Source organism: Miniopterus schreibersii (genome assembly GCF_964146895.1).
Source record: "Miniopterus schreibersii genome assembly, chromosome: 9".
NCBI classification, from domain to species: Eukaryota; Metazoa; Chordata; class Mammalia; order Chiroptera; family Miniopteridae; genus Miniopterus; species Miniopterus schreibersii.
Window position 1 is genome coordinate 84,458,460 of NC_138118.1, and position 27,740 is coordinate 84,486,199.

At 48.6% G+C, this 27,740-nt stretch overlaps 1 protein-coding gene across 3 annotated transcripts in view; it reads left to right on the forward strand.

The window, feature by feature from the left end:
• The window catches only part of LOC308562153 (small ribosomal subunit protein uS3m), a 29,106-nt gene extending 1,366 nt beyond the window's left edge, over nucleotides 1-27,740 (forward strand). The window contains exons 1-9 of one of the 3 annotated variants that reach the window (XM_081147935.1): nucleotides 6,082-6,166; nucleotides 12,144-12,170; nucleotides 12,570-12,640; nucleotides 14,505-14,555; nucleotides 14,757-14,795; nucleotides 16,397-18,963; nucleotides 25,347-25,406; nucleotides 25,503-25,614; nucleotides 27,307-27,740. In XM_081147935.1, coding sequence (XP_081004061.1) covers nucleotides 6,153-6,166; nucleotides 12,144-12,170; nucleotides 12,570-12,640; nucleotides 14,505-14,555; nucleotides 14,757-14,795; nucleotides 16,397-18,963; nucleotides 25,347-25,406; nucleotides 25,503-25,614; nucleotides 27,307-27,590 — 3,225 coding nt within the window. In that variant the 5' untranslated portion in view covers nucleotides 6,082-6,152 and the 3' untranslated portion in view covers nucleotides 27,591-27,740. Of the gene's footprint in view, nucleotides 1-6,081; nucleotides 6,167-12,143; nucleotides 12,171-12,569; nucleotides 12,641-14,504; nucleotides 14,556-14,756; nucleotides 14,796-16,396; nucleotides 24,958-24,989; nucleotides 25,253-25,346; nucleotides 25,407-25,502; nucleotides 25,615-27,306 lie in introns of those variants that run through there. The other 2 variants (XM_081147936.1, XM_081147937.1) reach the window with 2 other exon arrangements.

Consider the following 27,740-nt stretch of genomic DNA (forward strand, 5'->3'; position numbering starts at 1 on the left):
GTCCTTGGACTGACTGGTCCAGGGTTCCCTTCCGACCAAGGGCATGTACCTCGGTTGCAGGCTCAGCCCTGGTTGGGGCATGTGCTTGAGGCAACCAATTGTGTCTCTCTCACATTAATGTTTCCCTCTCTTCCACTCTCTCTGAAAAGCAATGGAAAAAATATCCTCGGGTGAGGATTTAAAAAAAAAAAAAAGATTTTAAAATTGATAAATTGGACTTCATAAAAATTTAAAACTCCTTTTGCTATTTAGCACATCAAGGAAGCAAAAAGACACCCCATGGAATGGTAGCGAGTACTTGCAAGTCATATATTTGGTAAGGGCTCAGTATCTAGAATACATAAAGGAACTAACAACTTAATAGAAAAAAGACAAACTATTAAAAAGTGGGCAAAGGATTTGAATAGATTTTCTTCAAAGAAGATGTAGAAAATTGCGATTAGGCACATAAAACAAAAAAGGTCAACATCCTTAGTCACTAGGGAAATACAAATCAAAGCTACAGTGTGATACCACTTCACATCCTAACATGGCTACAATCAAAAGGACAGACAATAACAAATTTTGGTGAGGATGTGGAGACTTTGGAACCCTCACACTTTCACTGGTGGGAATGTAAAATGGTGCAGCTACTTTAGAAAACAGCTTGGCAGTTCCTTAAAAAGTTAAACACAATTTTCCGACCTAGCAATTCCATTCTTAGGTATATACACAAGAGAAATTAAAACATGTCCACACAGAAAATTAAACACACGTGTTTAAGCAGCATTCTTCATTCTAGCCAAAAAGGTAAAAACAACCTAAATGTTGACTGGATAAACAAAAATGTGATATATCCACACAGTGGAATATTTTTGGCAATAAGAAGGAATGAAGTACTGATATTTGCTGCAACATGGATATACTGGGGTTGTCACGACAAAGTACCACAAACTGGGTGGCTTAACAGAAATTTATTGACTCAGTTTTGGGGGCTAGAAGTCTGAAATCAAGTTACTGACAGGGTTGGTTCCTTCTCAGGGCTGTGAGGGAAAATCTTTTCCAAGCCTCTCTTTTAGCTTCTGGCAGCCTCAAGCACTCCTTGGCTTGTCGATGGTGTTCTTCTTGTGTCTTGATATGGTCTTCATGCCTATCTCTGTGTCCAGATTTCCCCCTTTTAATAAGGACTCAATCATAATTGGATTAAGGCACCCCCTAATGACCTCATCTTACCTTGCTATCTGCAAAGACCTAGTTTTCAAATAAATTCACATTCACAGGTACTGGGGGTTAGTATTTCAAAATCTTTTGTGGGGGGACACAATTCAATATATAACAATGGATAAACCTTGAAAACATGCTAAATGAAAGAAGCCAGTAGCAAAATGCCAAATATATGATTCCATTCATATGAAATGTTCAGTATAGGCAACTCTAAAGACAGAAAGTAGTTTAGTGGTCACCTAGGGCTGAGGGAGTGGGGGAATAGGTGGTGATTTGCTAATTGGAAAATTATATATCTGTAAAGCTGTTTAAAATGTAACAACAACAACACACAGAATTCTTGTATACCCTTTACCCAGCTTCCCCCAACATTAGCATACTGCATAACTGTAATATAATTATCCAGAAAACTAGCATCTACACAATATTATTAACTATTTACAGATTTTATTCAAATCTTACTAATTGTCCATCTAAAGTCCTTTTTCTGGTTCAGGAGTGGACTTAGGATCCCATCATGCACTTGTTCATCCTGTCACTTTAACTTGTTGCCCTCTTAGATAATTCTTTAGTATTTCTTTGTCTTTGATGACCTTAACACTTTTGAAGAGTATTGGAAAGTTATTTTGTAGAATATGCCTCAGTTTGGGTTTTCTAATTGATGAGATTAAAGTTATCCATTTACAGAAGACTATTACAGAAGTGAGGTGCCCCTCTCAATGCTCGTATCACAGGGTACATGACATTATTAAGTATGACTGATTAAGTTTGATATCTTTGTTGACATATTTCAGATTTCTCCACTGTGAGTTTTTTAAAAAATATTTTTTTATTGATTTCAGAAAGAGGGAGAGGGATAGAAACACCAATGATGAGAGTCATTGATTGGCTGCCTCCTGCACGCCCCCTGCTGGAGATCGAGCCGGAAACCTGGGCTTGTGCTCTGACGGGAAATCCAACCTCGATCTCTTGGATCACAGATCGATGCTCAACCACGGAGCATCGCTGGCTGGGCCACTGTGAACTTTTTAAAAAGTTCATTTTAAATAAGTAGCTTGTGGGGAGAAACTTAAAAATTTTGTAAGAAGTTAGACCTAGTCTATGCAAAGTTGCAAATCTTTGAATAGACTCCAGAGTTCCATGTAGATGTTAGTTCTACCGAGCAGATTCTGCCAGTACAGCTGTCTAGGCAAGAAGACATATCCTGGAGCTTCCTACTCTGTCATCTCCCCAGAATCCTATAACTATTTTTATGTATTACTGAATTCCACTGATTAATGATGTTTCATGGAGGATTTTTGCTCCTGTGTTCATAAGAGATATTAATCTGCAGTTTCCTTTTTTTGGATGGTCTTTGTATGGTTTTGGTATCAGAGTAATACTGGCCTCATAAAATGAGTTGGGAAGCTTCTCTTTTTCTGTTTTCAGAAGATAGTGTTAGAATTGGTTCTTTAAATGTTTGGTAGAATTACCAGTAAAGCCATCTGACCCACAGTTTTCTTTTTTGGCAGGTTTTTAATTTTATTACTAAGTCAGTGTCTTGTTATAAATCTATTCATATTTTCCATTTTTTCATTATTCAGTTATGGTTGATTGTGCATTTCCAGGAAATCTTTTTTGTTTTGTTTTGTTCAGTTAGGCCATCCAGCTAGTTGTTGCATAACCGTTCATACTATTCTCTCACATTTCTTTTAATTTCTGTAAATCAGTGGTAACATTCCCACTTTTATTTCTGATTTTAGTAATTAGAATCCTTTCTCATTATTTCTTTTTAATTTTATTTATTGATTTTAGAGAGTGTGAGAGACAGAGAGAGATAGACAGGTAGAGAGAGAAATCGAGTTGTTCCACTTACGGATGCATCATTGGTTGCTTCTCGTATGTGCCCCGACCAAAGATCGAGCCCAAAACCTTGGCAGTTGGGACAATGCTCTCACTAACCGAGCTACCCAGCCAGGGCTCTCTCCTGTTTTCTTAGTGAGTTTAACAAAAGATTCGTTAATTTTGTTGGTATTTTAAAAGAACAAACTTTTATTTTAATTGCTTTTCTCTCTTATTTTTCTAGCCTTTCTTTGCTCTAATGTGTAATATTTCCTTCCTTTCACTTACTTTATGTTTGGTTTGCTCCTCATTTTTTTGTTCCTTAAGGCATAGAGTTAAGTTATTGACTTGAGATATTTCTTGTTATTTTTTTTTAATCTTCAATGGAGGTTATGTTTTTATTGCTATTAGAGAGAGAGGAAGAGAGAGAGAGAGGAACATGGGTGTGAGAACATGCCCCAAGTGAGGGACCAGCCTGCAACTCAGGTATGTGCCCTGACCAGGGAATCAAACCCATAACTTTTTGGTGTATGGATGAAGCTGCAACCGACTGAGCCACCCAGTCAGGGCTGTTTTTTTGTTTTGTTTTTTAATATATCATGCATATGAGTGAAATCACATGGTTCTCATCCTCTCAGACTTATTTCACTTAGCCTGATACTCTCAGGATCTATCCATATTGGCACAAATGGCAACATTGCATTGTTATTACGGCTAGTAGTAGATCCCATTGTACCACATATTCAGTCATCAGTGGAAGGGCACTTGGGCTGTGTCCATGAATAATGCTGCAGTGAACATGGGGGCACAGGTTATCTGATAAATGGTTTCAAATTCTGGGGTTGAGCCCCAAAAGAGGGATTGCTGGGTCATATGTGTTATCATAAGAAACATTCAAACCTGTGAAGAATTTTTTGTGAGTTTATTTGAGCCAAACTGTCAACAATTGCCAGGGAGCCAAATCTCAATAGATTGGGATAATGCTCCGGAGATGGCAGTTCTGCACCTTGCTTTATAGATTACAATCAAAGGGGAAGATGCAAGTGAGTTATATGAAATCCACTGGTGACAGATTAGGGATGTGGGAGAAAGCAAAGGGTGGGGAACCTCTGGGATTGGGTAAAAAGTAAAGTGATAGACACACACTTCTTTTACATAAGTGGGTACAGGATAGTTAAGTCAATAGTTAAGATATCAATAAAACTGAGAGGATTCCTCGTCTCTGCCCTGGTGCAGTGAGGGGGGGGATTACTTTGTTCAAAGGCCTGTGTTAATCAGGTGTGTTATCTCAGATTCAAAAGACAATGGACAAGCTTAGTGAGGGTGAAAATTCATCTTTGTGAAGGAAAAATACTGCCTCAGGACAGGGCTACCAACCACAGACTGCTTTTAGTTTAAAAAAGTTTTAATTTCAGACCATTTGTGGTCATTTTAGGTCTCTGAGTTTGCAAGGCCACGCAGGCCTCCCTGAGCTTGTCAGGTTTAGCATGTGGCCCCCTTTCCTCCACATATGGTAGCTCTCATCTTCATATTAGTATAGTTTCCTTTTGGTTACTAATTGCATGGGATATCTTTTTCCACCCTTTTGCTTTCAACCTTTTTTTATCTTTAGATCTAAAGTGAGTTTCTTTAGAGACTGTAGACTGTATATATTTGGATCAGTTTAAAAAATCCATTCTGCCATTCTCTGCTTTTGATTGGGTAGTTTAATCCATTTACATGTAAAATAATTACTGATGAGAAGGGACCTACTGCCAGTTTGCTGTTTTTTAAAATGTCTGTCCAGCTGCAACCAGAACCAAAGTCCCTCCTTCTCCGCTCCCCTCACGGAACCAAATAATCTGGACTTACTGGGAACACCACCACCACAGCCCTTTCAGAAGCAGAGGGTCTGCTGTGCAGGAAGATCCTGTGTGATGCCCCTCACCACAAATGGTCAAGCTCTTGCAGTTAGAACTTGCCTGCCAGCGTTTCCTATACCTGTTCCCCATCCAGTTTTTCAGTCCCCACATCTCCTTCCCCTTGAACTAGAGAGAGCAGAGCAGGCAGGATGCAACCTGCTCTATATCAGGGCCACTACCTACCATCCTGGGGAAGGGGTGGGGTAATAGCAAGTAGAAAATGCCACAAAACTTTCCTGCCGTTTTAAAGATGCTTTTTCTTGCTTGAGTGTTTGCTTGGTTGCTGTAAAACTTTGACTACTTTTCAAAGCCTCTACATAACTAGTTCAGATACCTTCTGGTTGTTTTCTTCATGTTTCTATGGAGAAATGGGAGCTTGGAACTTGCTAGTCTGCCATTCAGGAGAGTACTTGTTTTTAACCTGTTGGATTGGCAATGATGAATAACAATGTGAAATTTATAGAGGGTTTTGGGAAACTGGCGCTGTCTTCAGTGTTGGTGACTTTGCTGGGAGAGCGTGTATGTGTGTGCACAGTATGTATATGTAAGTGTATGATATATGTATACGTAGGTATATACGTGCACCGGTATTTATGTTCGTGTACGTGTATGTACAGACATGTGTATCTGAGAAAGACTGACAATGCTGGTATCATCTGACCTAGAAATTCAGCTCCTAGAAACTTGGTTTGAGATAATCGTGGTTAGTATGGGAAGTTCCGGCTGCAGGGACACGTACTGTCCAGTTCACAGTAATGGACACTAGCAGCAATCCTCACGTCCAGCGCCAGGGGCTGGTTAAAACCTAGGACGGTCCACCAGGCAGGGAAGTGCTACATACCCGTTGAAACTCATGTTGAGGAAGAATATTTAATTTTAGTGAACTTACGTAAAGTATACCTTAAACCAACAACATTTATTTTAAAAAGCTATCGGACCTCCCGCACTCCAGGGGTTGCCCACTCCCCAGAGCCCATCCTAGCGCGGTCCTCTTGGGTTTGTACTTCTCCGCTCGCCCGCCCCCTTCGCGCGCCCCCTGCGCCCCGCCTCCCCCGGCGCCCCTCGGACCCCTGCCCCCTCCGGCCCCACTTGCCCCGCCCCCGCCCCTCCCAGAGCCCCGCCGCCTGGAGCGCCCGCGGGCAGCCGGTGGCGGCGCGAGGCCCCTCCCCGAGTCGCGCCGCACGGAGGAAGCGGAGGCGGCGGCAGCGCGGAGACCTCGCCGCGCTCATGGCGTCACCCGGGTGAGTGCGGCGCTCGGGCCGCGGCAGGCCGCGTCGGGGGTGGGCGAGGCGGGGGTGGCCTCCCCTCCCAGGCTTTCCGCCGCCCGGGCCCACGGCCCACTCTGGCCGACCTTGGGCTGACGCTGCGGCCGGCAGGGCCGGCGGGGGAGGGGAGCGCGCCCCGGGGCTGTCGCGTCCGTTGGTCCGCTGGCCCCGTCGTGGGGAGGCGTCCCGGACGCCCCGAGGGGCAGGAGCGAGGGCGGGGAGACCCCGCGCACCGCCCGGCACCTCCTGCGCTCCCGGTGTGGCCCCGGGCCTGCTGGGGCTGCTGCCCCCGTGGTGACCTCACCTCCCTTCTGCTGTCTTGGTATTAAAGTGTTCTTTTTTTCTAGGAAACGATGGCGACAGACAGTTTGCAATTTAAAAAAAAATCCTACTTGCAAAATAAAACCTCATGAGTTCACTGTTACTTTTTATTTTGGTAATTTAGTTATGAAAGCTGGGAATGACAGTCCAACTCCTCCAGTTCACCGAGGATGAAAATTAGACTCAAGGTCATTGCTGTAGTTGGTAAAATTCGTCATTTGACTGTTGCCCACTTTTCAGAGGGTCTCAGGCCTAGTGGGTGTGATGTGAATGAAGCTGTGTGCATCCTTCCACTGCACAACAGCCCCTACAGGGGCGGGCCTGCGGGGTGGGGATGGGCGGCCAGAGCCCTGGGTGGGGTGAGCCGGATCTGACTCCCCTCGGCCGCTCTCCAGGCTTGGGGAGCAGTTGGTCCGCCGCACACAGCCCTTTGAGCTCATAAAGAGGGTAAACAAGAGCCCATCCCTCAGAAGGCCTGGCTGATTCACCCAGGGGGTCAAGGTCCCACTGCCTCCAGGTCCCGCCGCCAGGGTGAGGCAGCAGGCAGGTGGCTGAGCCTGTGTCTGGAAGCCCTCAGGCCTTTTAGAAGTAACAGTGCACTTGGCGGCCAAGCCACTACCTTATAGACAGCTGTCAGAAGCGGACTTGATGCTGGGCTGGGCTGGCCTTCTGTGAGGCACTACGCCATAAACTGTGTTCCTGTAGAAGGTGGCATTAGTGCAGACTTGATATTTGCAGTTTCAACTTTTTGTGAATGACCCCATGAGTCTGAAGTTGGTACAAATCTGTAAGTTTTCTGAGGGGTACCCACTGCAAAGGTGAGGTCACAGAACCTTTAGTACACTTTATGTCATTTTATAGAGAGAACTATGCCGTTATGCAATGTACAGATTTGGGGATAGTCCACACCTCCAGATGTGTCTGTTGGGCAGGTTTTGCTGGTAGGTCAGAGTCCAGCCAGGGAGACCCTGCTTCCTGAGATCCTCTGGCCCCTCTCTGGTCAGCTGACCAGCAGTTAGCCTACTGGACTCCGTGCTGTGGGAACAGTGCAGGGGCTCAGGGCAGGGATGGGAAGGGGGCTGTGATTTCTGCTGGGCTGTTCATGGAGGAACCTCCAATCCTACTGCCAAGAAGCATGTTGTAAAGCCCTGTTCTCAGTGTTTTTACATGTATTAAGTTACTGAATCTTACAGCAACCCTATCAGTAAGTCCTGTTTTTGTCCCCATTATACAGGTAAGGAAACTGAGGCCCAGCTAAGCAGTTTAAGTTAAAACTTGATAGTAAATGACCCCATTAAGGATGGTTGGTTTATATTTGGTTACTGAAGCATAAACAAAAATGTTGGATTCTGTATTTTGTTCTGACCACAGAGCACAAGTGGCATATCTCCTGTGTTCTCTGCATGAAGCTGGAGTATGGATGTGTTATCACTGTTTGTTGGAGTAAGAAGCTGTATTAGCAGAGTGGTTGTCCCTTTGGTGATGGTTTTACAAAAGATGTCTGAAAATGAAGTAACTTAGAAGTGGCTATTTCCTTTTAAGGATTCCAACTCTAGATTGTGCCTTCTGAGACTCACCTGCATGTTGGGAAGGCCTTTCCTGTTGTAGTTCAGATATGATGGTTCTGTTGTGGATTTCTCTTATATTGTAGCTTTTGTTGTTGTTGTTGTTGTTGTTAATCCTCATTGGAGGACATTTTTCCCATTGATTTTTAGAGAGAATAGAGACAGTGGAAGGGAGGAAAGGGGAAGAGAGAGAGAAAAGCATCAATGTGAGAGAGACACATCGATTGGTTCCCTCCCATAGGGGAATAGAACCTGATCAGTGTGTGGACCAACCCACAGAGACACACTGTCCGCGCTACATTGTAGCTTTTTATAAAATTATTAGTTGCCTTATTTTTATTTTTATTTTTAAAATATATCTTTATTGACTTCAGAGAGAGGAAAGGAGAGGGAGAGAGAGAGATAGAAACATCAATGATGAGAGAGTCATTGATCGAGCCTGCAACCCGGGCATGTGCCCTGACCGGGAATCGAACCCCGATCGCCTGGATCCCAGGTCGATGCTCAACCGCTGAGCCACGCCTGGCCGAGCAGTTGCCTTATTTTTAAAAAGAGGTAATACATGCACATGGTACACATTTCAAAAGGTATAGAAGGGACTTAAATGAACATTCAGGGCTCTCGCACCCTGTTCCTTGCTGAGACTGTCCCCAGGGGGGAGGCACAGTGGGTTTCTGTTGCTTGTCTTGTTCTAAGTCCCAGATGCATTTTGGAGATGTCCTTGGCTCTTTCTCATGGGTTTATAGATGTTTGTACATCCAGAAAGCAAGACTTTTGTTATTTGTGTCACAAATACTTTTTGTCCATCTGTCATTTGCCTTTTGACTTTACTCTGAGAATTTTTTTTAAGTCTTTAATATTTTCTTTCAGTGCATTTTTTGTTTCATTTTGTACTTTGACTCTTAGACCCATGTGGTACTCATTTCGGTGAAAGGAATGTTAGGGATTACCTTTATTTTTCCAGCTTGTTGCGATTGAATAGTCACCAGACACTTTGCTCTGGTTGGGGCTGTTTCTGGGCTCTCCTTGTACTGGACTCTGTTCACAGACCAGCTCTGCAGCTGAAAGCACTGCCTGTGCTGTGCCTCACTCTCTGGCAGGCTTTGTCCTTCATTACTGTTATTTTTCAGGGTTTTCCTGATTATTGTCGTACAACTATTTCTCCATAGAATCACCTTATCTGTTTTTGAACCTAAATTCACTGGTAGGCTAATTGAGGAAGAATTGCCTTTAAAAATTATATTAAGCCTTATTTTCCCCAAACAGCTGGCTTTTTCATTTGTTTGTCTTATATTCTTTAGTATTTAGAGTCTTTTCATATAGGTGTTGCACAGGTATAACATATATTCCTAAGTTTCCCCTGTTGCTACTAGACTATAAATGGGAGTTTCCCTTCCATATTTCTAAAGTGGTCTTTGTATACAGGAAGGCAGCTGGGTGTCCCCAGCTCTCTGTGCTCATTGTTTGCAGTCATTTTTGCAGTTGATCTCAGGTTTTCCAGATCTCTCAGCACTGTGATTATTTTCTCTTTTCATGGATACATTAACAAGTTGAGACTGCCTTTGTTGTGGGTAGAGTGTGTGTCTTTAGGGAAGGAGCCGGCTGTGGTCTGTCCCCTACATGGTGGAGGGCTAACTTCCTTGGGCCCAGCGAGCCCCTTCCAGCCCTGTGTCTGCGCAGCATCTGTGCGGGGTTCACTGTGTGTCCCGGGCTGGCACCTGGCACCAACCCGCTCATGATCCCCTCCAGCCCTGCTCACCCAAACCCTTCCCACCTGAGACAGTGGCAGCCCTGTTAAGCCTGAACACTTGGAGGTTTCCTGGACTGTTTTCTCACATGCTCTGGCCAGTCTGTTGAAACCTTCACAGGGATTTCGGAGCCCAACCCCACGTTTTTACCTCAGGTGCTGCCGCTCAGGTCTGATCTTCATCTCATGTCTGTAGTCAACATAAGACGTGTCGCTTGGACTCTTGAGTATCCTCAGAATCAAAGCCAGTCTTTTCTTAGGGCCTAGAAGCTCCATCCCATCTGACCTCTCCTGCCTTCCTCCTGCTCACTCTGTACCAGCCTCGCTGGGGCCTTGGCTGCCAATGGGCCTGTGCCTCTGCCTGGACCACCTTCCCCAGAGAGCTGCATGACTAATGTCCTCACGTTCTGCCAAGCCTGTATGGCAGGTGTGCTGCTCCAGGAGGCCTGCACTGAGCACCCTGTCTACCCCATTCACCACACTGAGCATCTCCCAGTGTGTTCTCTGCTTAAAACTCTTAATAATTGTTTATTGTCAATCTCCCCCACCTTGTTGAATGTGAGCTAAGATGATGAGCAGGGATGTTTGTGTCCTTCACTGATGCATCCTAGACTTTTAGAAAAGTTCCAGGGAACAAGTGAATACGTGGGTAAATCCAAGAGAACATTGACTGCCTTCTGTAAACTCACTTCATGTCTGTATGTCTCTCTGGATCCTGATACTAATCTGATGCAGGCCTAGGATGGCCTCCTGGTTCAGTTGATCACATGTGTGTATTCTGTAGAGTTTGTGTGATGAGTGTTTATAATCTCTTTCCAACCCGGCTCTAGTGGAAGTTCCTGGAGCATTAGGGCTGCAGTTTAGAGCCATTACCTCTCATTGGGTGAACTTGCACAGCGTGAACTCGGGACTGGGTGCTCAGTACACCAGGTCTCTCTTCGGAACACCTTAGGTTCGGGTGTTGCAATATTGTTGCCCCAGGGCCCTGCTGAAGGGCCCAGCAGCCAGGACATTGTTGCCCAATGGGAGGGTGCCTCTTCTCAGTGTTGCCTCCCCTGTCAAGCAGACGTCGGGCCCTGGGTCATGCTCCCCGCACCCTGTGGCAGCTTCCGGGACTGAGCCTGAGGCTCTTGTCCCTGTGCTCTGATACCGGATATCTGCTTGTCCCCACATGACAGTTGACGGAAACTTTTCTCGTGTGTTTTCTCAGTCCCCACTTCTGCATGACGACTTTAAACTTCAAAATGTGTGGTCACCTTGCAGAGGTGGGATGACCCCTAGTTTGTATGTTGTTGTGAGTTGAGTCATGTGTGTCCCCCCTGAAACTTAAGTCCCAAGCCCTAGTACCTGTTACTGGAACCTTTTTTCAAAGTCGGCTCTTTGTAGATGTGATTAATTAAGATGAGGTCACCCTGAGTAAGGTTGGGCCTCAATCCAATGACTGGTGTCTTTATAAGCAGCAGAGAAGAACCAGACACTTGAGAGGAGAACCCAGGCCAGGACAGGCAGCAGCCAATGCCTCTGCCCAGAGCCACGGGCACTGTGCCGGTTTGCTGGGGCTGTAGCAGCACCACAGCCTGGGGCTTAGAGCAAACAAGCCTGTTCCCTCACAGTTCCAGAGGCTGGGATTCCAAAACTAAGGCCCGGCATCAGCCATTGCTCCACGGAAACCTGGTGTCTTTTATTGAGCAGTGATATTAAAGGGCGCTTGGTGTGCTTATTGCCACTGTGGCCCTTTCAGTGGACAGCTAGGAAATCCATGCATGTACACACAGATGGGCACACAAGCATGCGGTCAGGGATCACAGGTTCACACTTGGACACCCAGTCCCAGTGCGGCTCTGTGAGTGTTTTGTCTGACTTTCTCCATTCTTTATCTCTGTGTCCTTTCTTCATTTGTGAGCCCTGGCTCCTGACAAGGTCAGCAGGTTTACTCATTCCTGTGATACACCTAAAATAGTTGATTCTGAAGTGGACTATACTTATCAAACCTAGTTAGAAGAGTTCAGGACCATCCCTCCCTGCCTACACTGTCCACTCTGGGTGAACACCCTATGGCTTCCGTGTCTACCTGCAGATGAACCGTCGTCACGCTGCACACTCTCACCTGATTCCCCACCAGCACCACTCCACAACACCTTATCTGACGTGTTCTGTCTACAGAATGAGATCCAGAGGATATTTTGTAATGGTAGCAGAGTGAGACTGTACTGGAAGTCCCTGTTATTGGACTTTGATGTTAAAATGTGTCCAGTTGTTTGCTGTGATATATAAAGCTGGCATCAACATCTTTGTAACTAAATCTTAATTATTTCCTTAGGGTAGAAGTGGACTTACTGGTCAGAGGGTATGTATATTTTTATGTCTTTCTGAATGGCTGGGTTTACGCTGTGGCTCATGGTTTCTCTGAGGGCTGGTTTTCTAGACTAGTGTCTTCTCAGTGTGGCTGCACCACCCAGGGCACTTTCAGAAGCAATGATGCCCAGGCCTGGACTCAAAACCTCTGAGATTCTGGTTTTAAGGATTTGTAGTTTTTGTTTGTTTGTTTTTTATCCCCCCCCCCCCCCAGCCTTACTCCTGCTGTTTTTCACATTGTTCCTAGTGTCTTAAGGCTCAATAAATTTTTGTTGAATGGGGACTTGTAGTTTTTAAAGGCTCCTCAAGAGATCTTGATAGGCAGCCAATTTGAAAGGGGAAAGTGATATTTCATTATTTTAATTTTAATGTTCTTCTGAAATTGTTTCAGACAGTCAGATTTGGGAGAAGTGGCCCCAGAAATAAAAGCCTCTGAGAGACAAGCAGCTGTGGCCATTGCAGGTAAAGTCGGGCTTGGGCCCATTCCGAAGCAGATCCTGTGTGTTTCTTCTGTCCCATTGGGATGCTGGTGGATTCTAGCACCACCCTGGCCTGGGGATCATGGACCTCAAAAGTAAATAGCATAAGGCTTTGTTTTTCCTTTCACAAGAGTATTCCATCTGGGGTCTTTTAAACTCCCCTTATGTATTCAAACCAGGATTCAGTGGTAAACAGGTGATTGTCACACCATTCACTGGGACACATCAGTCCAGTTTGAGCACGTAACTGCTACCCTGAGACACATCTAGGGTGACTGACTAGCTTATAAACTGGACACTTCTGAGATGGAAACGTGTGTTTTGTTGGGACCATAGGATTAAATGGAACTGTCCTGGGCAGATTGGGGCTTGTGGTCCCCCTACACTGGTTATTCTTTCTCTGGAGATTTGTGGGGTGAGGCTGTAGCTGCCCCTCATGACTTCAGCTTTAAGGTGTGGCCACACTCCAGAAATTGTAATTTCTCCTAGTAACTCATTTTGGATGTATTTTTCATTAATTTGGTGCGTCTCCAAATGAATGTATTCTATTGTATATTAATAACATTATGCAAAAATAACCCCACAAAATATGCAAATAAGTTTGGGCCAGCCACTTTTTGTTTTATTAATTCAAACATATATTTATTCAGTGAGATACTACCTGACACCCACTGGAATAGCTACTATCAAAAAACCAGGAAGGAACAAGTGTTGGCCCGGGTGTGGGGAAACTGCAGTCCTCGTGCCCTTTTGGTGGGAATGTAAATGGTGCAGCTGCTGTGGAAAAGGGCACAGGTTTGCTGTAGGGGCTGGGAGAAGAGGCAAGTGGGAAAAATGCTTAATGGAGACAGAGTTTCACTTTCAAGTGATGGAAATGTTTGGAACTAAATAGATAAGAAATGGGTATGGCACAACTTTGTGACTGCTAAATGCCACAGATTCACCATAAAATGTTTTTCTCCCCCAAAGAGTTTTCCTTTTTTGTTAAAATACATATAATATTTACCATCTTAACCATTTCTGAGTGTTCAGTTCAGTGGTATTAAATACATTCACATTGTTGTGCGCCCATCAGCACCATCCACAACATAAACTTTACTCATCCTGTCAATAAATTCTGTACCTATTAAACCCTAACTCCCCGCTCTCCCCTCCACCAGCCCCTGGCACCCACCATTATACTTTCTGTCTCTTATGATTTGACTACTGCAGGTACCTCCTATGAATGGACTCTTACAGCATTTGTCTGGTTTTGACTGGCTTCCTTCAGCATGAGGTTCATCTACGCTGCAGCATTTTGCAGAACCTCCTTCCTTTTATTTTAATTTTTAATTTTATTTTTTTTAATCCTCACCTGAGGATATTTTTTTCCATTGCTTTTCAGAGCGAGTGGAATGGGGGGAGGGGGGAGAGAAAGAAACGTCGATGTGAAAGAGAGACATCGATTGGTTGCCTCCCCCAAGGGCCCTGACTGGTGCTCGGGATCGAGCCTGCAACCGAGGCATGTGCCCTTGGCTGGAATCAAACCCAGGACCCTTCAGTCCGCAGGTCGACACTGTAACCCATTGAGCCAAACCATCTAGGACAGAACCTCCTTCCTTTTAAAGGAAAAATAGTATGCTATTATATGTACAGACTGCATTTTGTTTATCCATTTATTCATCGATGGACACTCAGGTTGCTTCTGTTTTAGCTCTTGTGAGTAATGCTGTTATGAACATGGTGTGCAGATATCCTTTCAAGACTTTGTTTTCAGTTTTTGGAGGTGCACACTCAGACATGGAATTGCTGGGACATGTAGTTCACACTTGCTGATGAAACTCTGTGTGTATGTGTTTTACTTCCAGATCTGGAATGGAGAGAAATGGAAGGAGATGACTGTGAGCTTCAGTATGGAGGTAGAAACCACAGGATTTGCTGACGGGTGGGGGTTGGTAGAGGGAATGGGCACAGTGGAACTTACTGGGGTTTTACATTTTGAACAATTGGGAGAACTTGCTGTCTTAGTGAGAAACGGGGTTCTGAGTGCAGCTTAAACTAATTGGTGTGAGTCCCAGCCACCTGGTTTCATTGACATGCCTTTTCCTTTGCTTCTGTAGATGGTGCGAATGAGGTTCAGGACAGTGACTTTCCAACAGGTATGTGTTTTCTCTCTCATTTCTTCTCTCTGCTCCAGCTTCCTGTCCTGTTGAAATAAGATAGCATCAGTGCTGGTGGTTCCCACACCTGGCTGCATCAAAATCACCTCTAGTCCATTAACTCTTTATATCAACTTACATATTAATAGTGCCAGAAAAACAAACCCCTGGGGAGCTGTCACTGTATAGAGTAACATAGTGAGTTGGCATCTTTGGATGTTATTTTTAACAAGTTCTCGAAGGGACTCTAAAGCACATCCAGGTTTGTACACCACTCGTGGTCTAGTGGTTTCATTTACAGATCTGCGGAGGGTCACGCATGGGGCATGAGTGCATATAAAAATAGGCTTGTTTGCTCTGGTTTTTCTCTACTGCACTTAACTACTTAAAAAATAAAGACAGTTGTTCCATGTCTGATAAGAAAAACAGTATCCCTGGTGTCATTCTGGCAAAACTAAGAAACCTGAATAACATGTATGAAGAGTTTCTTCCTCAATGTGTCTGTCTCTCCCCACAAGTCCTCTGTCCCTGCAACAAGTTCACCAGCCCCTAGTCCGACTGCAGCCATGTCCCGAGAACCTGGCGAGCGCCTGTGCAGACAGTGGGCAGCAGGTGGACCCTGTGGGGGAGTGAGACAGATGTGTCATAGCACTCTGAGTGCTGCTGGTCCCCAGCGTGGTCCTGAGCCCGTCCCATGTGGTGCCTGTGAGCATCCACAGCAGCATCACAGGTGGTGCTTCCTCTCTTGAGAAAGGAATCGAAGAGGATCCTGGAGAGCAGGAGTTTAAATTATTTTGTTCATGTATTTAACGTTTAAAGTGTACTAATATATGTAGTGTGAAAATTGGTAAGAGGCCACGGCCAAGATGGAGGTGGACGCAGTCCTTGGGGGGGGGGCATGACTGTTCTTGAGTCCATAGGTGAAGATCTGAATAAGTAAGTGCAGAATTATGATAATCCCTAGCAAATACTTGAGTACAGTAAAATTTAAACCTCTATTATTGGCTTCAGACTTAAAAAATAGGTTAGCTATGATTTGCAGCACTCCATACCTAGTAGCAACTTCCTATTTCCTTTAAAAATTCTCCAATTATTTTGTAAAGAGAAAAGAACATGTATAAGAAAATCTGAGTGTTTCAGGGTAGTGTCGCCGATGGGTATTCCTGGTGGCATGACAGTGTGAGGGACCTCACTGCTAGGCAGATTGCAGGGAGGGCGCAGGGTACGCTGGGGGCGGGGTGTATGTGGGGGGAACGGGCTGCCTGCACATCTGGGTGCATAGCTGCTGACTCCAGCCTGTTAATTTGGGCTTGGTGTTGCTGGAGCCCGTAGGTTTCTAGAGAAGCAGATAGGTAGACTTCTGCATGTGGCCCCTGGTGTCCTGTCCCCTTTCCTTTAATGTCCCAGGTGTCTGCCTGTATTTGGATTTGGTGGTGTGATTTACGTGTGTCTCAGTCTCAGGTGGCCCAGGGCTCCTGTGTCCTGTGCTCTGCTCTGAAGGCGGCCACCCCCCCACCCCCCCATGCTGCTGTTCCCTCCCTGCCTCTACCCTGGGCCCTGCCCTGCATGGTGAGCACTTAAGTTTTCATTTTCCTCCACAGTGGAGAGGAGCCGCCTGCAGGAAATGCTGTTGCTGTTGGGACTAGAGACATACCAGGCCCAGAAACTGGGCCTCCAGGATGCCCTGCAGATCAGCAGTGACAGCATGAAAAACTGGGCTCCTCAGGCTCCCAGAGACCTGCCCTGGAATTTCCTCAGGAAGCTGCAGGCCCTGAGTGCTGAAGCAAGGAACACCACGATGGTGCTGGATGCACCCGTGGACGCCCGACCTGTGGAGAAGGAGGAGGAGGTCATCTACTGGGACACAGCCGATGATGTCTCCGCAGATATCTACTCCTTCTCGGAGCTGCCCACCCCTGACACCCCCGTGCACCCCTTGGACCTCCTCTGTGCCCTGCTACTTTCCTCCGACAGTTTCCTGCAGCAAGAGATCGTGCTGAGAATGTCTCTCTGCCAGTTTGCGCTCCCACTTGTTCTGCCTGACTCGGAGAACCACTGCCACACCTTACTGCTGTGGGCCATGCGGGGCATTGTGCGGACGTGGTGGGCACAGCCCCCAAGGGGCATGGGCAGCCTCAGGGAAGACAGCGTGGTCCTGCCCCGGGCACCTGCCTTTGCCTTTGTGCGTATGGAGGTCAGCAGCAACTCCAAGTCCCAGCTGCTCAACGCTGTGCTGAGCCCGGGCCACAGGCAGCGAGACTGCTTCTGGCATCGGGACCTGAGCCTAGGCACCAGCTCTCGGGAGATTGCAGACGGGCTGGTGGAGATATCCTGGTCCCTGCCCAGTGGCAGGGAGGACCTGGACCTTTTCCCGGAGCCCGTGGCCTTTCTGAATCTCCGAGGTGACATTGGGTCTCATTGGCTGCAGTTTAAGCTCTTGACAGAAGTCTCTTCGGCTGTGTTCATCCTGACCGACAACATCAGTAAGAAGGAGTACAAACTGCTGTCCTCCATGAAGGGATCGGCCACCAAGTACTACTTCATCCTGAGTCCCTACCGTGGGAAACGGAACTCGAACCTGCGGTTCCTGAACAGGCTGATCCCTGTGCTAAAGATGGACCACTCGCACGTGCTCGTGAAGGTCAGCAGCACGGACGGCGCACGCTTCGTGCGCAGGGTCCGCTCCATTGTGGCAAACGTGGCCAGGTCTCCCTGCAGGAGAGTGTCGGTGGAGGATATGGCCCACGCAGCCCGCAAGCTGGGGCTGAGGGTCGATGAGGACTCTGAGGAGTGTCAGCGGGCAAAGGACCGGATGGAGCGGATCACCAGGAATATCAAAGACTCGGACGCCTATCGCCGTGAGGAGCTGAGGCTACAGGGGGAGCTGTGGAGAAAGGCGGCCCGGGTGGAGAAGGAGCTGTGCCAGGTACAGTGGGCCGGAGACCCTCCGGACAAGCACCGGGCAGAGCTGAGGCGCCGGCTGCTGGAACTTCGCATGCAGCAGAGTGGCTACGACCCCACTGGGGATGTGCAGGAGTTTATTGCTGGCATCAGCTGCCCTTCTCTGGGCGAGAGGCAGTATTTCCTGAGGTGGATGGAGTGGGGGTTGGCCTGGGTGGCCCAGCCAAGGCCGAGACAGCCTCCGGAGACTGTTCTGACCCTGAGACTAAAGCAGGGTGGGGCTGGAGACCTCAGTGAGCCGCTCTTGCCAGAGCCCCTGGGGGTGGAGCACTTCCTGCGGGAGATGGGACAGTTTTACGAGGCAGAGAGCTGCCTTGTGGAGGCAGGGAAGCTGTCCGCAGGTCAGAGGCGGTTTGCCCACTTCCCAGGCTTGGCCTTGGAGCTGCTGGTGAGGGGGCTGCCCCTGGAGCTGATCGACGGGAGCACGTGGAGCACCCCACTGCGCTGGGTCACAGGGCTCTTGAAGGAGCTGCACATGCGCCTGGAGAGAAGGTCCCGGCTGGTGGTGCTGTCTGCGCTGGGTGTGCCAGGCACGGGAAAGTCCACTCTTCTCAACACCATGTTCGGGCTTCGGTTTGCCACAGGGAGGGGTCGTGGTCCTCGAGGGGCCTTCATGCAGCTCGTCACGGTGGCCGAGAGCTTCAGCCAGGACCTAGGCTGTGACCACATCCTGGTGATAGACTCTGGGGGTTTGATAGGAGGTGCCCCGGCCACGGCTGGGGAGCGCTTTGAGCTGGAGGCCTCCCTTGCCACTTTGATTATGGGGCTGAGCAACGTCACCGTGGTCAGTTTAGCTGAAACAAGGGACATCCCACCGGCTATTGTACACGCCTTTCTGAGGCTGGAGAAAATGGGGCACATGCCCAACTACCAGTTTGTGTACCAGAACCTTCACGACACCTTTGCCCCTGGCCCAAAGCCACGGGAGAGGAGGCCGTTGCTGGAGCAGCCCGTGGACGTGAGCAGAGCTGCTTCATATGTGGACAGGCAAGGAGAAGGCCTCCGGACGCTGGTGGACCTGCCCTTTTGTGACCCTGAGAAGCAGCATATCTGGCATGTCCCTGGCCTGTGGCACGGGGCTCTTCCCATGGCCCCCGTGAGCTTGGGGTACAGTGAAGCCGTGTTTGAGCTGAAGAGGTGCCTGCTGGAGAACATCAGGAACGGCCTGTCCGACCCCAGCAGGAACTTTCAACAGCTGATGGAGCTGGTGAGACTGCTGTGAGTGCAGCTGCTTTGAGGGGTGTCCACCTAGGGCTGGCACCCGAGAGGAGCTGGTACCCTGCCCATGTGAAAAGGTAGAAAAGCAAAAGACCGGGCCTGGAGTTTCTTAAACAGTGTTAAGCTGAGAGAGGCTGTGGGGTGTGTATTGCCCTGGGGTCAGGGGCAACATGAGCTCTGTTTGAGTTCCTTGGGCAGCCCCCGTAGTGGGGCCTCTTTCATCTGCGCCTGGAGTGGAGAGTTGCTCTCCATCACTGCAGCCAGGTGCGAATGGGTCAGGAAGGGGCCCCAGGAAGCAGACAGGCTTCCAGCAAACCCGGCGTTGGTGGGTCCATGCTGCCTGTTCAGTGAGTGCCCGTGTGGGCAAGTCTATTTATTGACTGTCTGTGAAGCTCTCCCCAACCCCACCCTGCTCGCTCTGCCACACCCCACACCCCACAGCTCCTTGTGTATACCTTCCAGTACAAATAGGTGCAGCGTGGCTTACCTGCTCACACATCTGCCCCTACCCCACACTGTGAGCTCCTTGAGGGTGACGGGGGGGGGGGGGGGGCTGTTACCCAACCTTGTCACCCCAGGGCCTGGTACACTGTAGGCGCTTTAATAAAAGTTTGAACTGAATGAATGCACAAATGAGAGTAGCAGGTGGTTCCTCTTTGGGCCTTGATGGTCCTGTTTCCTCCAAGAGGACCCTGTCTTTCTAAGGGAGGATTGCATGGTCGACCCTCAGAGGAGGTCTGTTGTAGGCTGTTACTGGGAAACTGAACTAAATGTTCTTGTGGTAATTCCAGGAGGTCTCTATCACTGTCCCATTCTATAGATGAGGGAAGGGGCCCACAGCAGTGGACCTACGTGGGCAGAGAGCTGACAGGGAGCCGCTGCCCTCCGTGCTGCACCTCTGCTTCCTGGCAGCAGGCTCACCCCCTTCTGCCCTCAATGCCAGCCCTTCAGTTCACTGCAGTGTCCCTGGGGCCAGCCTTCCTCCCTGATATCATGCCCACCTGCCACCATTGGAGCCAGAATTTGAGGCCCTTCTCCTGTTCATTCTCCAGCTAAAGTCCTGGCCTGCACTGGCCCTTACCAAGGTCACCTCACTGAGCCTCAGAACCCAGTCACAGTGGTGTCACTAACTCAGAGAATTTCAGTTTAGTCCTTGGGGCCTCCTTCCCTTTGTATTTTGCGGCGTCACGAAAACTCGGCCCCAAGGTAGTGACCAGGAGCTCCGTGTCCTTTATTCCTTTTGCCAGATTCAGTAAGTGAGCCCTCTGCCCTGGAACAACTTCCTTGAACGCAGGCCCCTTGGCCCCTTTCCTGGAGTCCCAGGACATCTGTGGCTTCCTTGGTGTCTGGAATGTTGCCCCCTGGGTTCTGTGAGCCTCTAAACGAGCATAGCAGGCAGAGAGCCCCACTGGAACTCCAGAAACCTGATAAATTTAGGAAAATGTTTTCCTTTCTGAAACTTAAAAAGAATCTGTAACTCTCAGGCACTGGAAGGTCATCTTTTCCTGGGTCATTAAGTAACACAAATTTCAAGTTGTTCACCTGGAAATACCCCAAACTTTCCATTACTTTCTCCCCGAGGGCCATGGAAGCCACCCAGGTGCTTCTCCAGCACAGTGGGAATTTCACCCCGGGTATTTCTGGGCCCCAAGTTCAGGCACTGGAAACTTGTCTTAGAATTGTTGACTATCAACCAGTTCCCTTTAAAATTCATTCTAGCTATTCCTGAAATGTGAAGTGGGAAAGCCAGCCCTACTGGTTCTCTACTAATCAAGGGCTCTTTACTTGGGGGTCTACCAATTGTCCAAAGTTAAGTTTTGGTCATTGAATTCCTGATAATCAGGTGTGTGCTTGGCTCACAGCTTTCAATGGATTTTCAATGGGACGTGTTTCTTCCTCATGAGACATGAAGCAGTGTCTGCCACTGATGTCATCTTGGTTCTACTGAGACATAGTACCGAGTAGGGCTGGTGTTAGAAATCTGTATGAATGTACACCTGGTATGGTAGCTCTCCCAGCTCCTCAGATGTGAGTTAGCCCAGGACAGAAAAATCCTTTCTCTTTTTTTCTGAGTCAGTAGTTAAAAAAAAATGAATTTGACTATAAACCTATCCTCAGTTCCTAAGATGTCAACAAAACTAAGTCAGAGTTTGGCTTTATAAGCACTGATGAGTCAGGATCGAAGAATAGGGCGCAGAAGAGAGATCCTGGTTGTAGTGACTCTACCTCTCCCTCCCAGCACCCACGTGCTGTCCTATACCTGGGATTCCTTTCATCTGTCTTTGATCCTGCCCTGCAGGCTCTTCTCTCTCAGGATGGCAGCCCCACCTCCATTCCACCACCAAGGGGGCCTAGGGCCTGTAATTACTCCTATTATGGTCCTTATTTCTTGTCTGCTTGTCTGCCGCCCCTCCCCTCCAAGCTCCCTGCTCTGAGCCCCCGGCTCCTGCGCAGGGCAGTGTCAGCCCATGTTTGTTTCCTGATCTATCAGGGTGTCTGAGAATCAGGAAGTGAGGGCTCAGTTGCTGGCGCACGTGAGGCCCATTTCCCCATCCGTCTATTCCAAGCCCTGGAGTTGGGGATTTCAGCCCCAGTTCTCAGTGTGGCCCAGGGCGTTCGTAATCGATTCCGTCAGGAGACTGGATTATTTCAGCACCTGGAAGCTGAAGTCAGTAGTGCTAGTTTGGGACCTAACCCACTGAACCCACCCCATTCTGTGCCCTAGCAGTGGGGAGAGGGCTGGAGAAGGAAACGGGTTTAGAGCCCCTCTGGCTACCCACACAAGAAAGAGGAAGGTGGTGATGTAACGGGTTCAGTTGTGGTTTGGCTTAGTTTCCAGAAGAGAGCTTGGAGCCTCAGGGATTCTTCCTGGTGAATGGGTTGGTTACTAGGAGAAAACAGGTTTACAGAATGTAAAGTGTGAGCTGTTTTGAGGATAAGTTAGTCTTGCAAGGAGAACCAGTGTGAGTGGGATTGTCTGGGCAAACCCCGCAGCCAACAGGAAGTCAGGCAGCTGCGCTAGTGGGGCACCCCTCCCTGAGGCTGGACTCTGGTGAGTTCCAGGAAATAAATACCATTTCTTGGCTGGACTGTGCCAGTCCAGGGACCTAGAGCCCCTCTGACACAATGTTTCCCACAGCTGGCCAGTGCCCTATCTGATACAGATGAGCCCTTGGGCTGCACTAGACCCACTAGACAAGACTGTCTCGAAGACGTCCAGACCACCCAGGAGGTCCCTCCTTTGCCTTGTGGTCCAAGAGGAGCAGGCGTGGACTCAGTCAAGTCCCCTCTGAGTGAGCTGGCGTAGGGATATCCAACGGTCACTCTCCAGGGTCCCTGCAAATCAGATTCTGGGAGTCTGCTGCATAAATGTGGCATTCGGGGCCCTGGTTCTCACCCCTGGCTGCAAATCTGGATCATCTGAGGAGTGTTGCAAAAGCCCCCAGTCCTGTACTTGGGGTGTGGGGCCCGGTGGACTTGCACGTGCGGCCAGGGTTGAGAACTTCCACTCAGAGCGTAAGAGTGACTGACTCTTGGTGATCATGAGGAGAGTAAAGGGCTCATGTCTGAGAACAACACAGTTGTACATCCTTGTGTCCCGGGCCCTTGGTGTGGGTCACTTGTTCCTAGATGTGGCTGCTCCTTATCCAGGAAGTCCCCCATGGTCAGTCCTAAGCAGTCTGTGCTCAGCCACAGCAACCCAGGTAGGCCATTCCCCATCCTGCGTGGTTCTGAAGGGCCACACCCACACAGTGATGTAGTGGGACCCCAGACACTCACTACCATTTGCTTGTTTTAACCTCAGGTGAGTCTCTGACCTCCATCCTCTGATCTGTAGAACCTGGACAATACTGCCTTTGACAGGATTGACAGGGAAGCAAATGAAAAGCATAGGAAAATAAAACACCCATTAAAAATTTCCACTAGCAATGTAAAACAGTGCAACAACTCATACAAATGTGTTAAATTGTCCTTTTAAGTTATTTTAATCGTGCAAACACATGACCCCTCCACCCACATCAAGGAACTACATGAAATCCTTTTTTGCAACAAGGCATAGTATAAAAAAAGATTTTAAAAAAGGTAGGTAACCATGAAAGATCTAGACCACCTTGGAATTGCTGGGAAACATCTCAAGAAAAAAACGTTTGATCGAGGTATTGCCTCCTTCCTCGAGGGCAGAGCTAGAATCCCAAGCACAGTGGCCCCCGCTCAGCACTGTCTTCTGCTCGCAGAGGAGTTGAGGCCATTGTCACTTTTCCTGCAAAACCAGCTACTTTTCTCCTCTAGTTAAGGTCATGTTCCCGTGAGTTCTTATGAACCCTCAATAGCTGGCTCATTTCCATAACAGGATGTAGAAACCAGGGACTCACTCTGTTGTTAAAAACAGAGCCCCCCCCCAAACACATTTATTATCTGCTCCCTCTGTCAGATGTTTTACAATGTAATTTTCAAAAGGACCATCACTGTCACCATTTTACAGGTAAGGGAAACAGAGGCTCGGGAAGGTCAAGTCACTTGCCTAAATTACACAGCCAGGAATCAGTAATTCAAAAACCAAATCCCATGTTCCTCACCACTTTGGAGCAGATTTATAAAACATCAAATTATAATATTGTCAAACTGTACCAAAAATAAAATAGTATCAGTTTAAAAGGGTCCTTCAGGAAGAGTTGAAAGTTCTTACATTTGGAAAGTATTGTTATTGGAGAACATCTCAGCCCTGTCCTGCCCCCTTATCCAACATGCTGAACATTTGGAGGCCACAGTTAAAAAAATTAGAACTAAAACATCCCTAGTGAAATGGGCATGAAAGGCACTGTCCTTTTATTAACGTTTTTGTTGTTTTTTGAGGACCCAGCTTCAAGTGGCCAAAGGAATCTTGGTCATGGAGAATGTACAGACTGAATCCAAGGGTCTACTGCCTTGGTCCCTTTGCCTCTTCCCAGTGTGATCTTAGGCAACTTACCCTCCACCTTTGCCTCCATTTCCCCTCCATGTAGATGATATTCTTGTCATCTTCCCTCACATGGGAACCACAGCAGCAACAGGGTGGATGACGTAGGTAAAAAAACCCAACAGGCCAAATGTTGGCGATGCCACATGATTCAACCTTACAGAAACAATGACAGCTGTTTGTCCTAACAGCTCTGTGAGGTAGTATCAGTAAACCCATTTTATAGACCGTGAAACCAAGGCTCAAGTGTGCACAGATTGTTACACCAGGGGCCAACTCCAGAGCCTAGATGCTAGGTATTTTCCTATTACCGTGTTGAGTTCTGAAATGACATAGTGTTGCTACTTTCCCTGTGACATTAGTGACGACTGGAGACCATGAAGGTGGTGGTGTGAGTGTCCCAGGCCCCTAATATCCCCATGGCTGCTCTTTGTCCCCTAAGGCAGACCAGGGCCCCTCACAGGTGACTCCCTGCCCTGTGCATGGCTCGTCCCAAGCCCTGGGTGACGTTTTAGCCAAAAGGTATTTGTTCTTCATTTGTGGATAAAGCCAGGACTTCCTTTGTTTTAAATATTTGAAAATACTACTGAAAGTAAACTGTAACAGAAAAATTAAAAAAATAACTTAAAAATGGTTTAAAAAACCAAAGTAGTTTTCAGAATTATAAAAGAAATATGTTCATTACAGAAAATACATAAACCAAAAGAAATCACACATGATCATACTTTCCAAAGATAAACTACTGCTAACATTTGAAATACTGTCTTTGTATTTTCACTGTGTGTACATATTTTTTTTTTACAAAAATGCATCTGGTTGACAGTTTTTGTGATCTTGTTTCTGTGTATCGTGAGGACTTTAATAAATATACTTCACATTGTGGGGAAAAAAGAAGAATCTTTGGAGACGAGACAAGACAAGTAGCCTAACTTGCAGAGCCTGAGAAACGCTCGAGGGGCGGTCCGGGCGGGCGGCGCGGGCCGGGGTGTCGTCCTCAGGACCCGCCCGCGCTCCGCCCCCCGCGACCTCGGGACCTGAGCCGCGACGCGAACGACGGCGCCGGCGGGCGGAGAGGTGCGGAAGCCCGGGTCTCGGGCTGCAGCCGAGCCGGCCCCGCCCCGCCCAGAGGCCCCGCCCAGAGGCCACGCCCCGGCAGAGGCCCCGCCCCGGCCAAGCGACTCACCCGCGCCGGCTTCGACTTGGTCTCGTCCGTCGGGCAGCCTCCCGGCGCTGCCCTTTGCCCCGCGGGTGGTGCTACGTCACGGGCTGCGCTCAGCCCAAGATGGCGGCGCCCGTGTGCTGCCGGGGGCTCGGGCCGCGGGTGAGTGGGCGGCGGGTGAGCGGGCGGCGCGGGCGGGCCGGCGGGTCGGAGGGCGCCCTCGTCGCCGTCTCACGCTCCCGCTCCCCACGCACAGGTGCTGTCCTGGGGCCGAGCGCTGCCGCGCGCCCTGCACGTCTCCGCCGTGTGCGCCAAGGTGAGCCGGCCGCGGCGGGGGGGCGAGGGGCCGGGGCCGGGGCCAGGTCGTAGCCTGGGTCGTGCGCACTGACTTACGGCCGCTCTTTGCTCCTAGAACCGGGCGGCCCGGGTCCGAGTGGGCAAAGGGGACAAGCCGGTGACCTACGAGGAGGCGCACGCGCCCCACTTCATCGCGCACCGCAAGGGCTGGCTGTCGCTGCACACAGGTGAGGGCGGGGACGCTGGCGGTTGGCGGTGCGACCCCAGGCCCCGCGGAAGTTCTCAGTTGTGACCGACACAGGCCGAAATGAGCTCGTGGGAGAGGTTTTGTTCAGATCGGTGGCCAGTGTCGGCGTCATAGTTCGTTCACGTTCAAAGGGGCGGTGAGAGCCGCGCCCGGCAGGTCCGGCGCGTTGGAGGGTGTTCGCCAGGGATGCGGAGCTGGCCCTTTCCGCGGGTAGCGGACACCGGCGGCGGCGCCTTGGAAGCCACTGCACGAGAGGAGACGGGAGCTGGGCTTTGCTCCGTTGCCTGTGGTCCACAGAGACGCAGAATGGCCCAGAGGCAGTGGAAGGAGTGAACCCCGTAGCAGTGACTCGGGCTGGGGGGGTGGCCCAAAGCCTGCAGTTTCCACTGAAGCACAGGTTTTGCTTTGCTCTGTGTTTGTGCCTTTGCCTACTCTTGACACTTTCTTGGTCATTGTCAGACATGGGCACCTTCCCAGTTGAGGTTGAACAGGGCTCTGCCCTCTGCCCGCTCTCTTTTTTAAAAAAAATGTATCCACACTCATTCTTCTAAAAAACTTTTTGCGTTTATTGGGGTGACATTGGTTACTTGAGTTACATAGGTTTCGGGTGTACAACTCTGTAATGCATCATCTGTATATTGTCTGTTCACCACCTCAAGTCAAGACTCCTTCTGGGCTCTGCTCTCTTGTTTCAGCTTTCCTACAGTAAATGTGTCCTTTTTGAGATTTATTAGTGCCGCGTTTTTGCAATTTTGTGCTTTTTATTGGTGACTCAGATGCTTTAAAATAGCGGGTGATGCCGAAGTGCTAGTGAAGTGCCCCTGAGCTCACAGAGGCTGTGACCGAGTTGACAGAGACTGCGTGTTCGATGACTTCCTTCAGGCTTGAGCCCTAGTGCTGCTGGGGGAGCTCAGTGTTAATCAGCTCACGTAACCCACAGGGTGTCTCTAAGTAGAAACACACAAACCAAGGTTATGTGTTGATCTGTTAACAAGCACAATAGAACTAAAAGGCTTGCGGAGCCTCACCCTGCATTTCCCCAGGAGCTGAGCTTCGGTTTTTGCTAATTCACTGATCACGGTGACTTTATAGAACTATTGTAAATTAATGATAATCAACTGCATTTTGTTCAGTATGAGGGTTTTCAACTTGGATGTTTCCTATGTACTTATTTAGAGAAATTAAAGATTCTTGTCCCCCCCACCCTTTCTGGGGTCTCGTTCTTAGGTCTGGAGGTGGTGGTGGAGATTCAGTGGATATTGTGAGAGGTGTAGGGGTGGCAGGGTCCACACTGAGAATCACTGGGTGAAGGCCATAGCCCTGGCTTGTGAGAAAGCTCATGCTCCAAACCTCAGAAGGAGTTGGTGGCCTCATCTCTGGCCTGTGGGATGACCAGTGCTCTAAGGCAGTCAAGCAAGAGCTGGAAAGGGAGTGATCATCTGAGTTCTGTGTCCTGGCCAAGGCCTCATTCTTTCCTTTTGTAAAACAAGGCTACTGATAGTACCTAGTTTGGGAGTTCAGTGAAGTAATGTACTTGGAACTTTAAAGTGTTTTTCTTATTCCACTTACAGAAGGAAGGAGAAGTGGCGGGGTTGGGGGTGGACTTGGGTGCCCTTGCTTTTGGGTGTTACCTCTGGAGCTTTGGGTGATTCTGAGGTGTTCTTCTCTTCAGGTAACCTGGACGGGGAGGACCGTGCTGCAGAGCGAACGGTGGAGGATGTTTTTCTTCGCAAGTTTATGCTGGGCACCTTCCCCGGCTGCCTGGCTGACCAGCTTGTCCTGAAGCGCCGGGCTAACCAGGTGGAGATCTGTGCTCTGGTCTTGAGGCAGCTTCCTGCGCACAAGTTCTACTTCCTCGTGGGCTACAGTGAGACCCTGCTGTCCCATTTCTACAAGTGTCCTGTGCGTGTGTACTTGCAAACGGTGCCCTCAAAGGTTGTGTATAAGTACATCTAGGACATTCATCTTTTTTTGTGTCAGGCTCTAGCCTACAAAGGACAGAAACGAGTGGGAAAGGGGTGAAGTAGAAATGGGGGTACACATCCCTTCAGAATCCACAGACTTCACTTTCAAAGCTGCTGTTGAATAAATGGACTGTCCATGTTG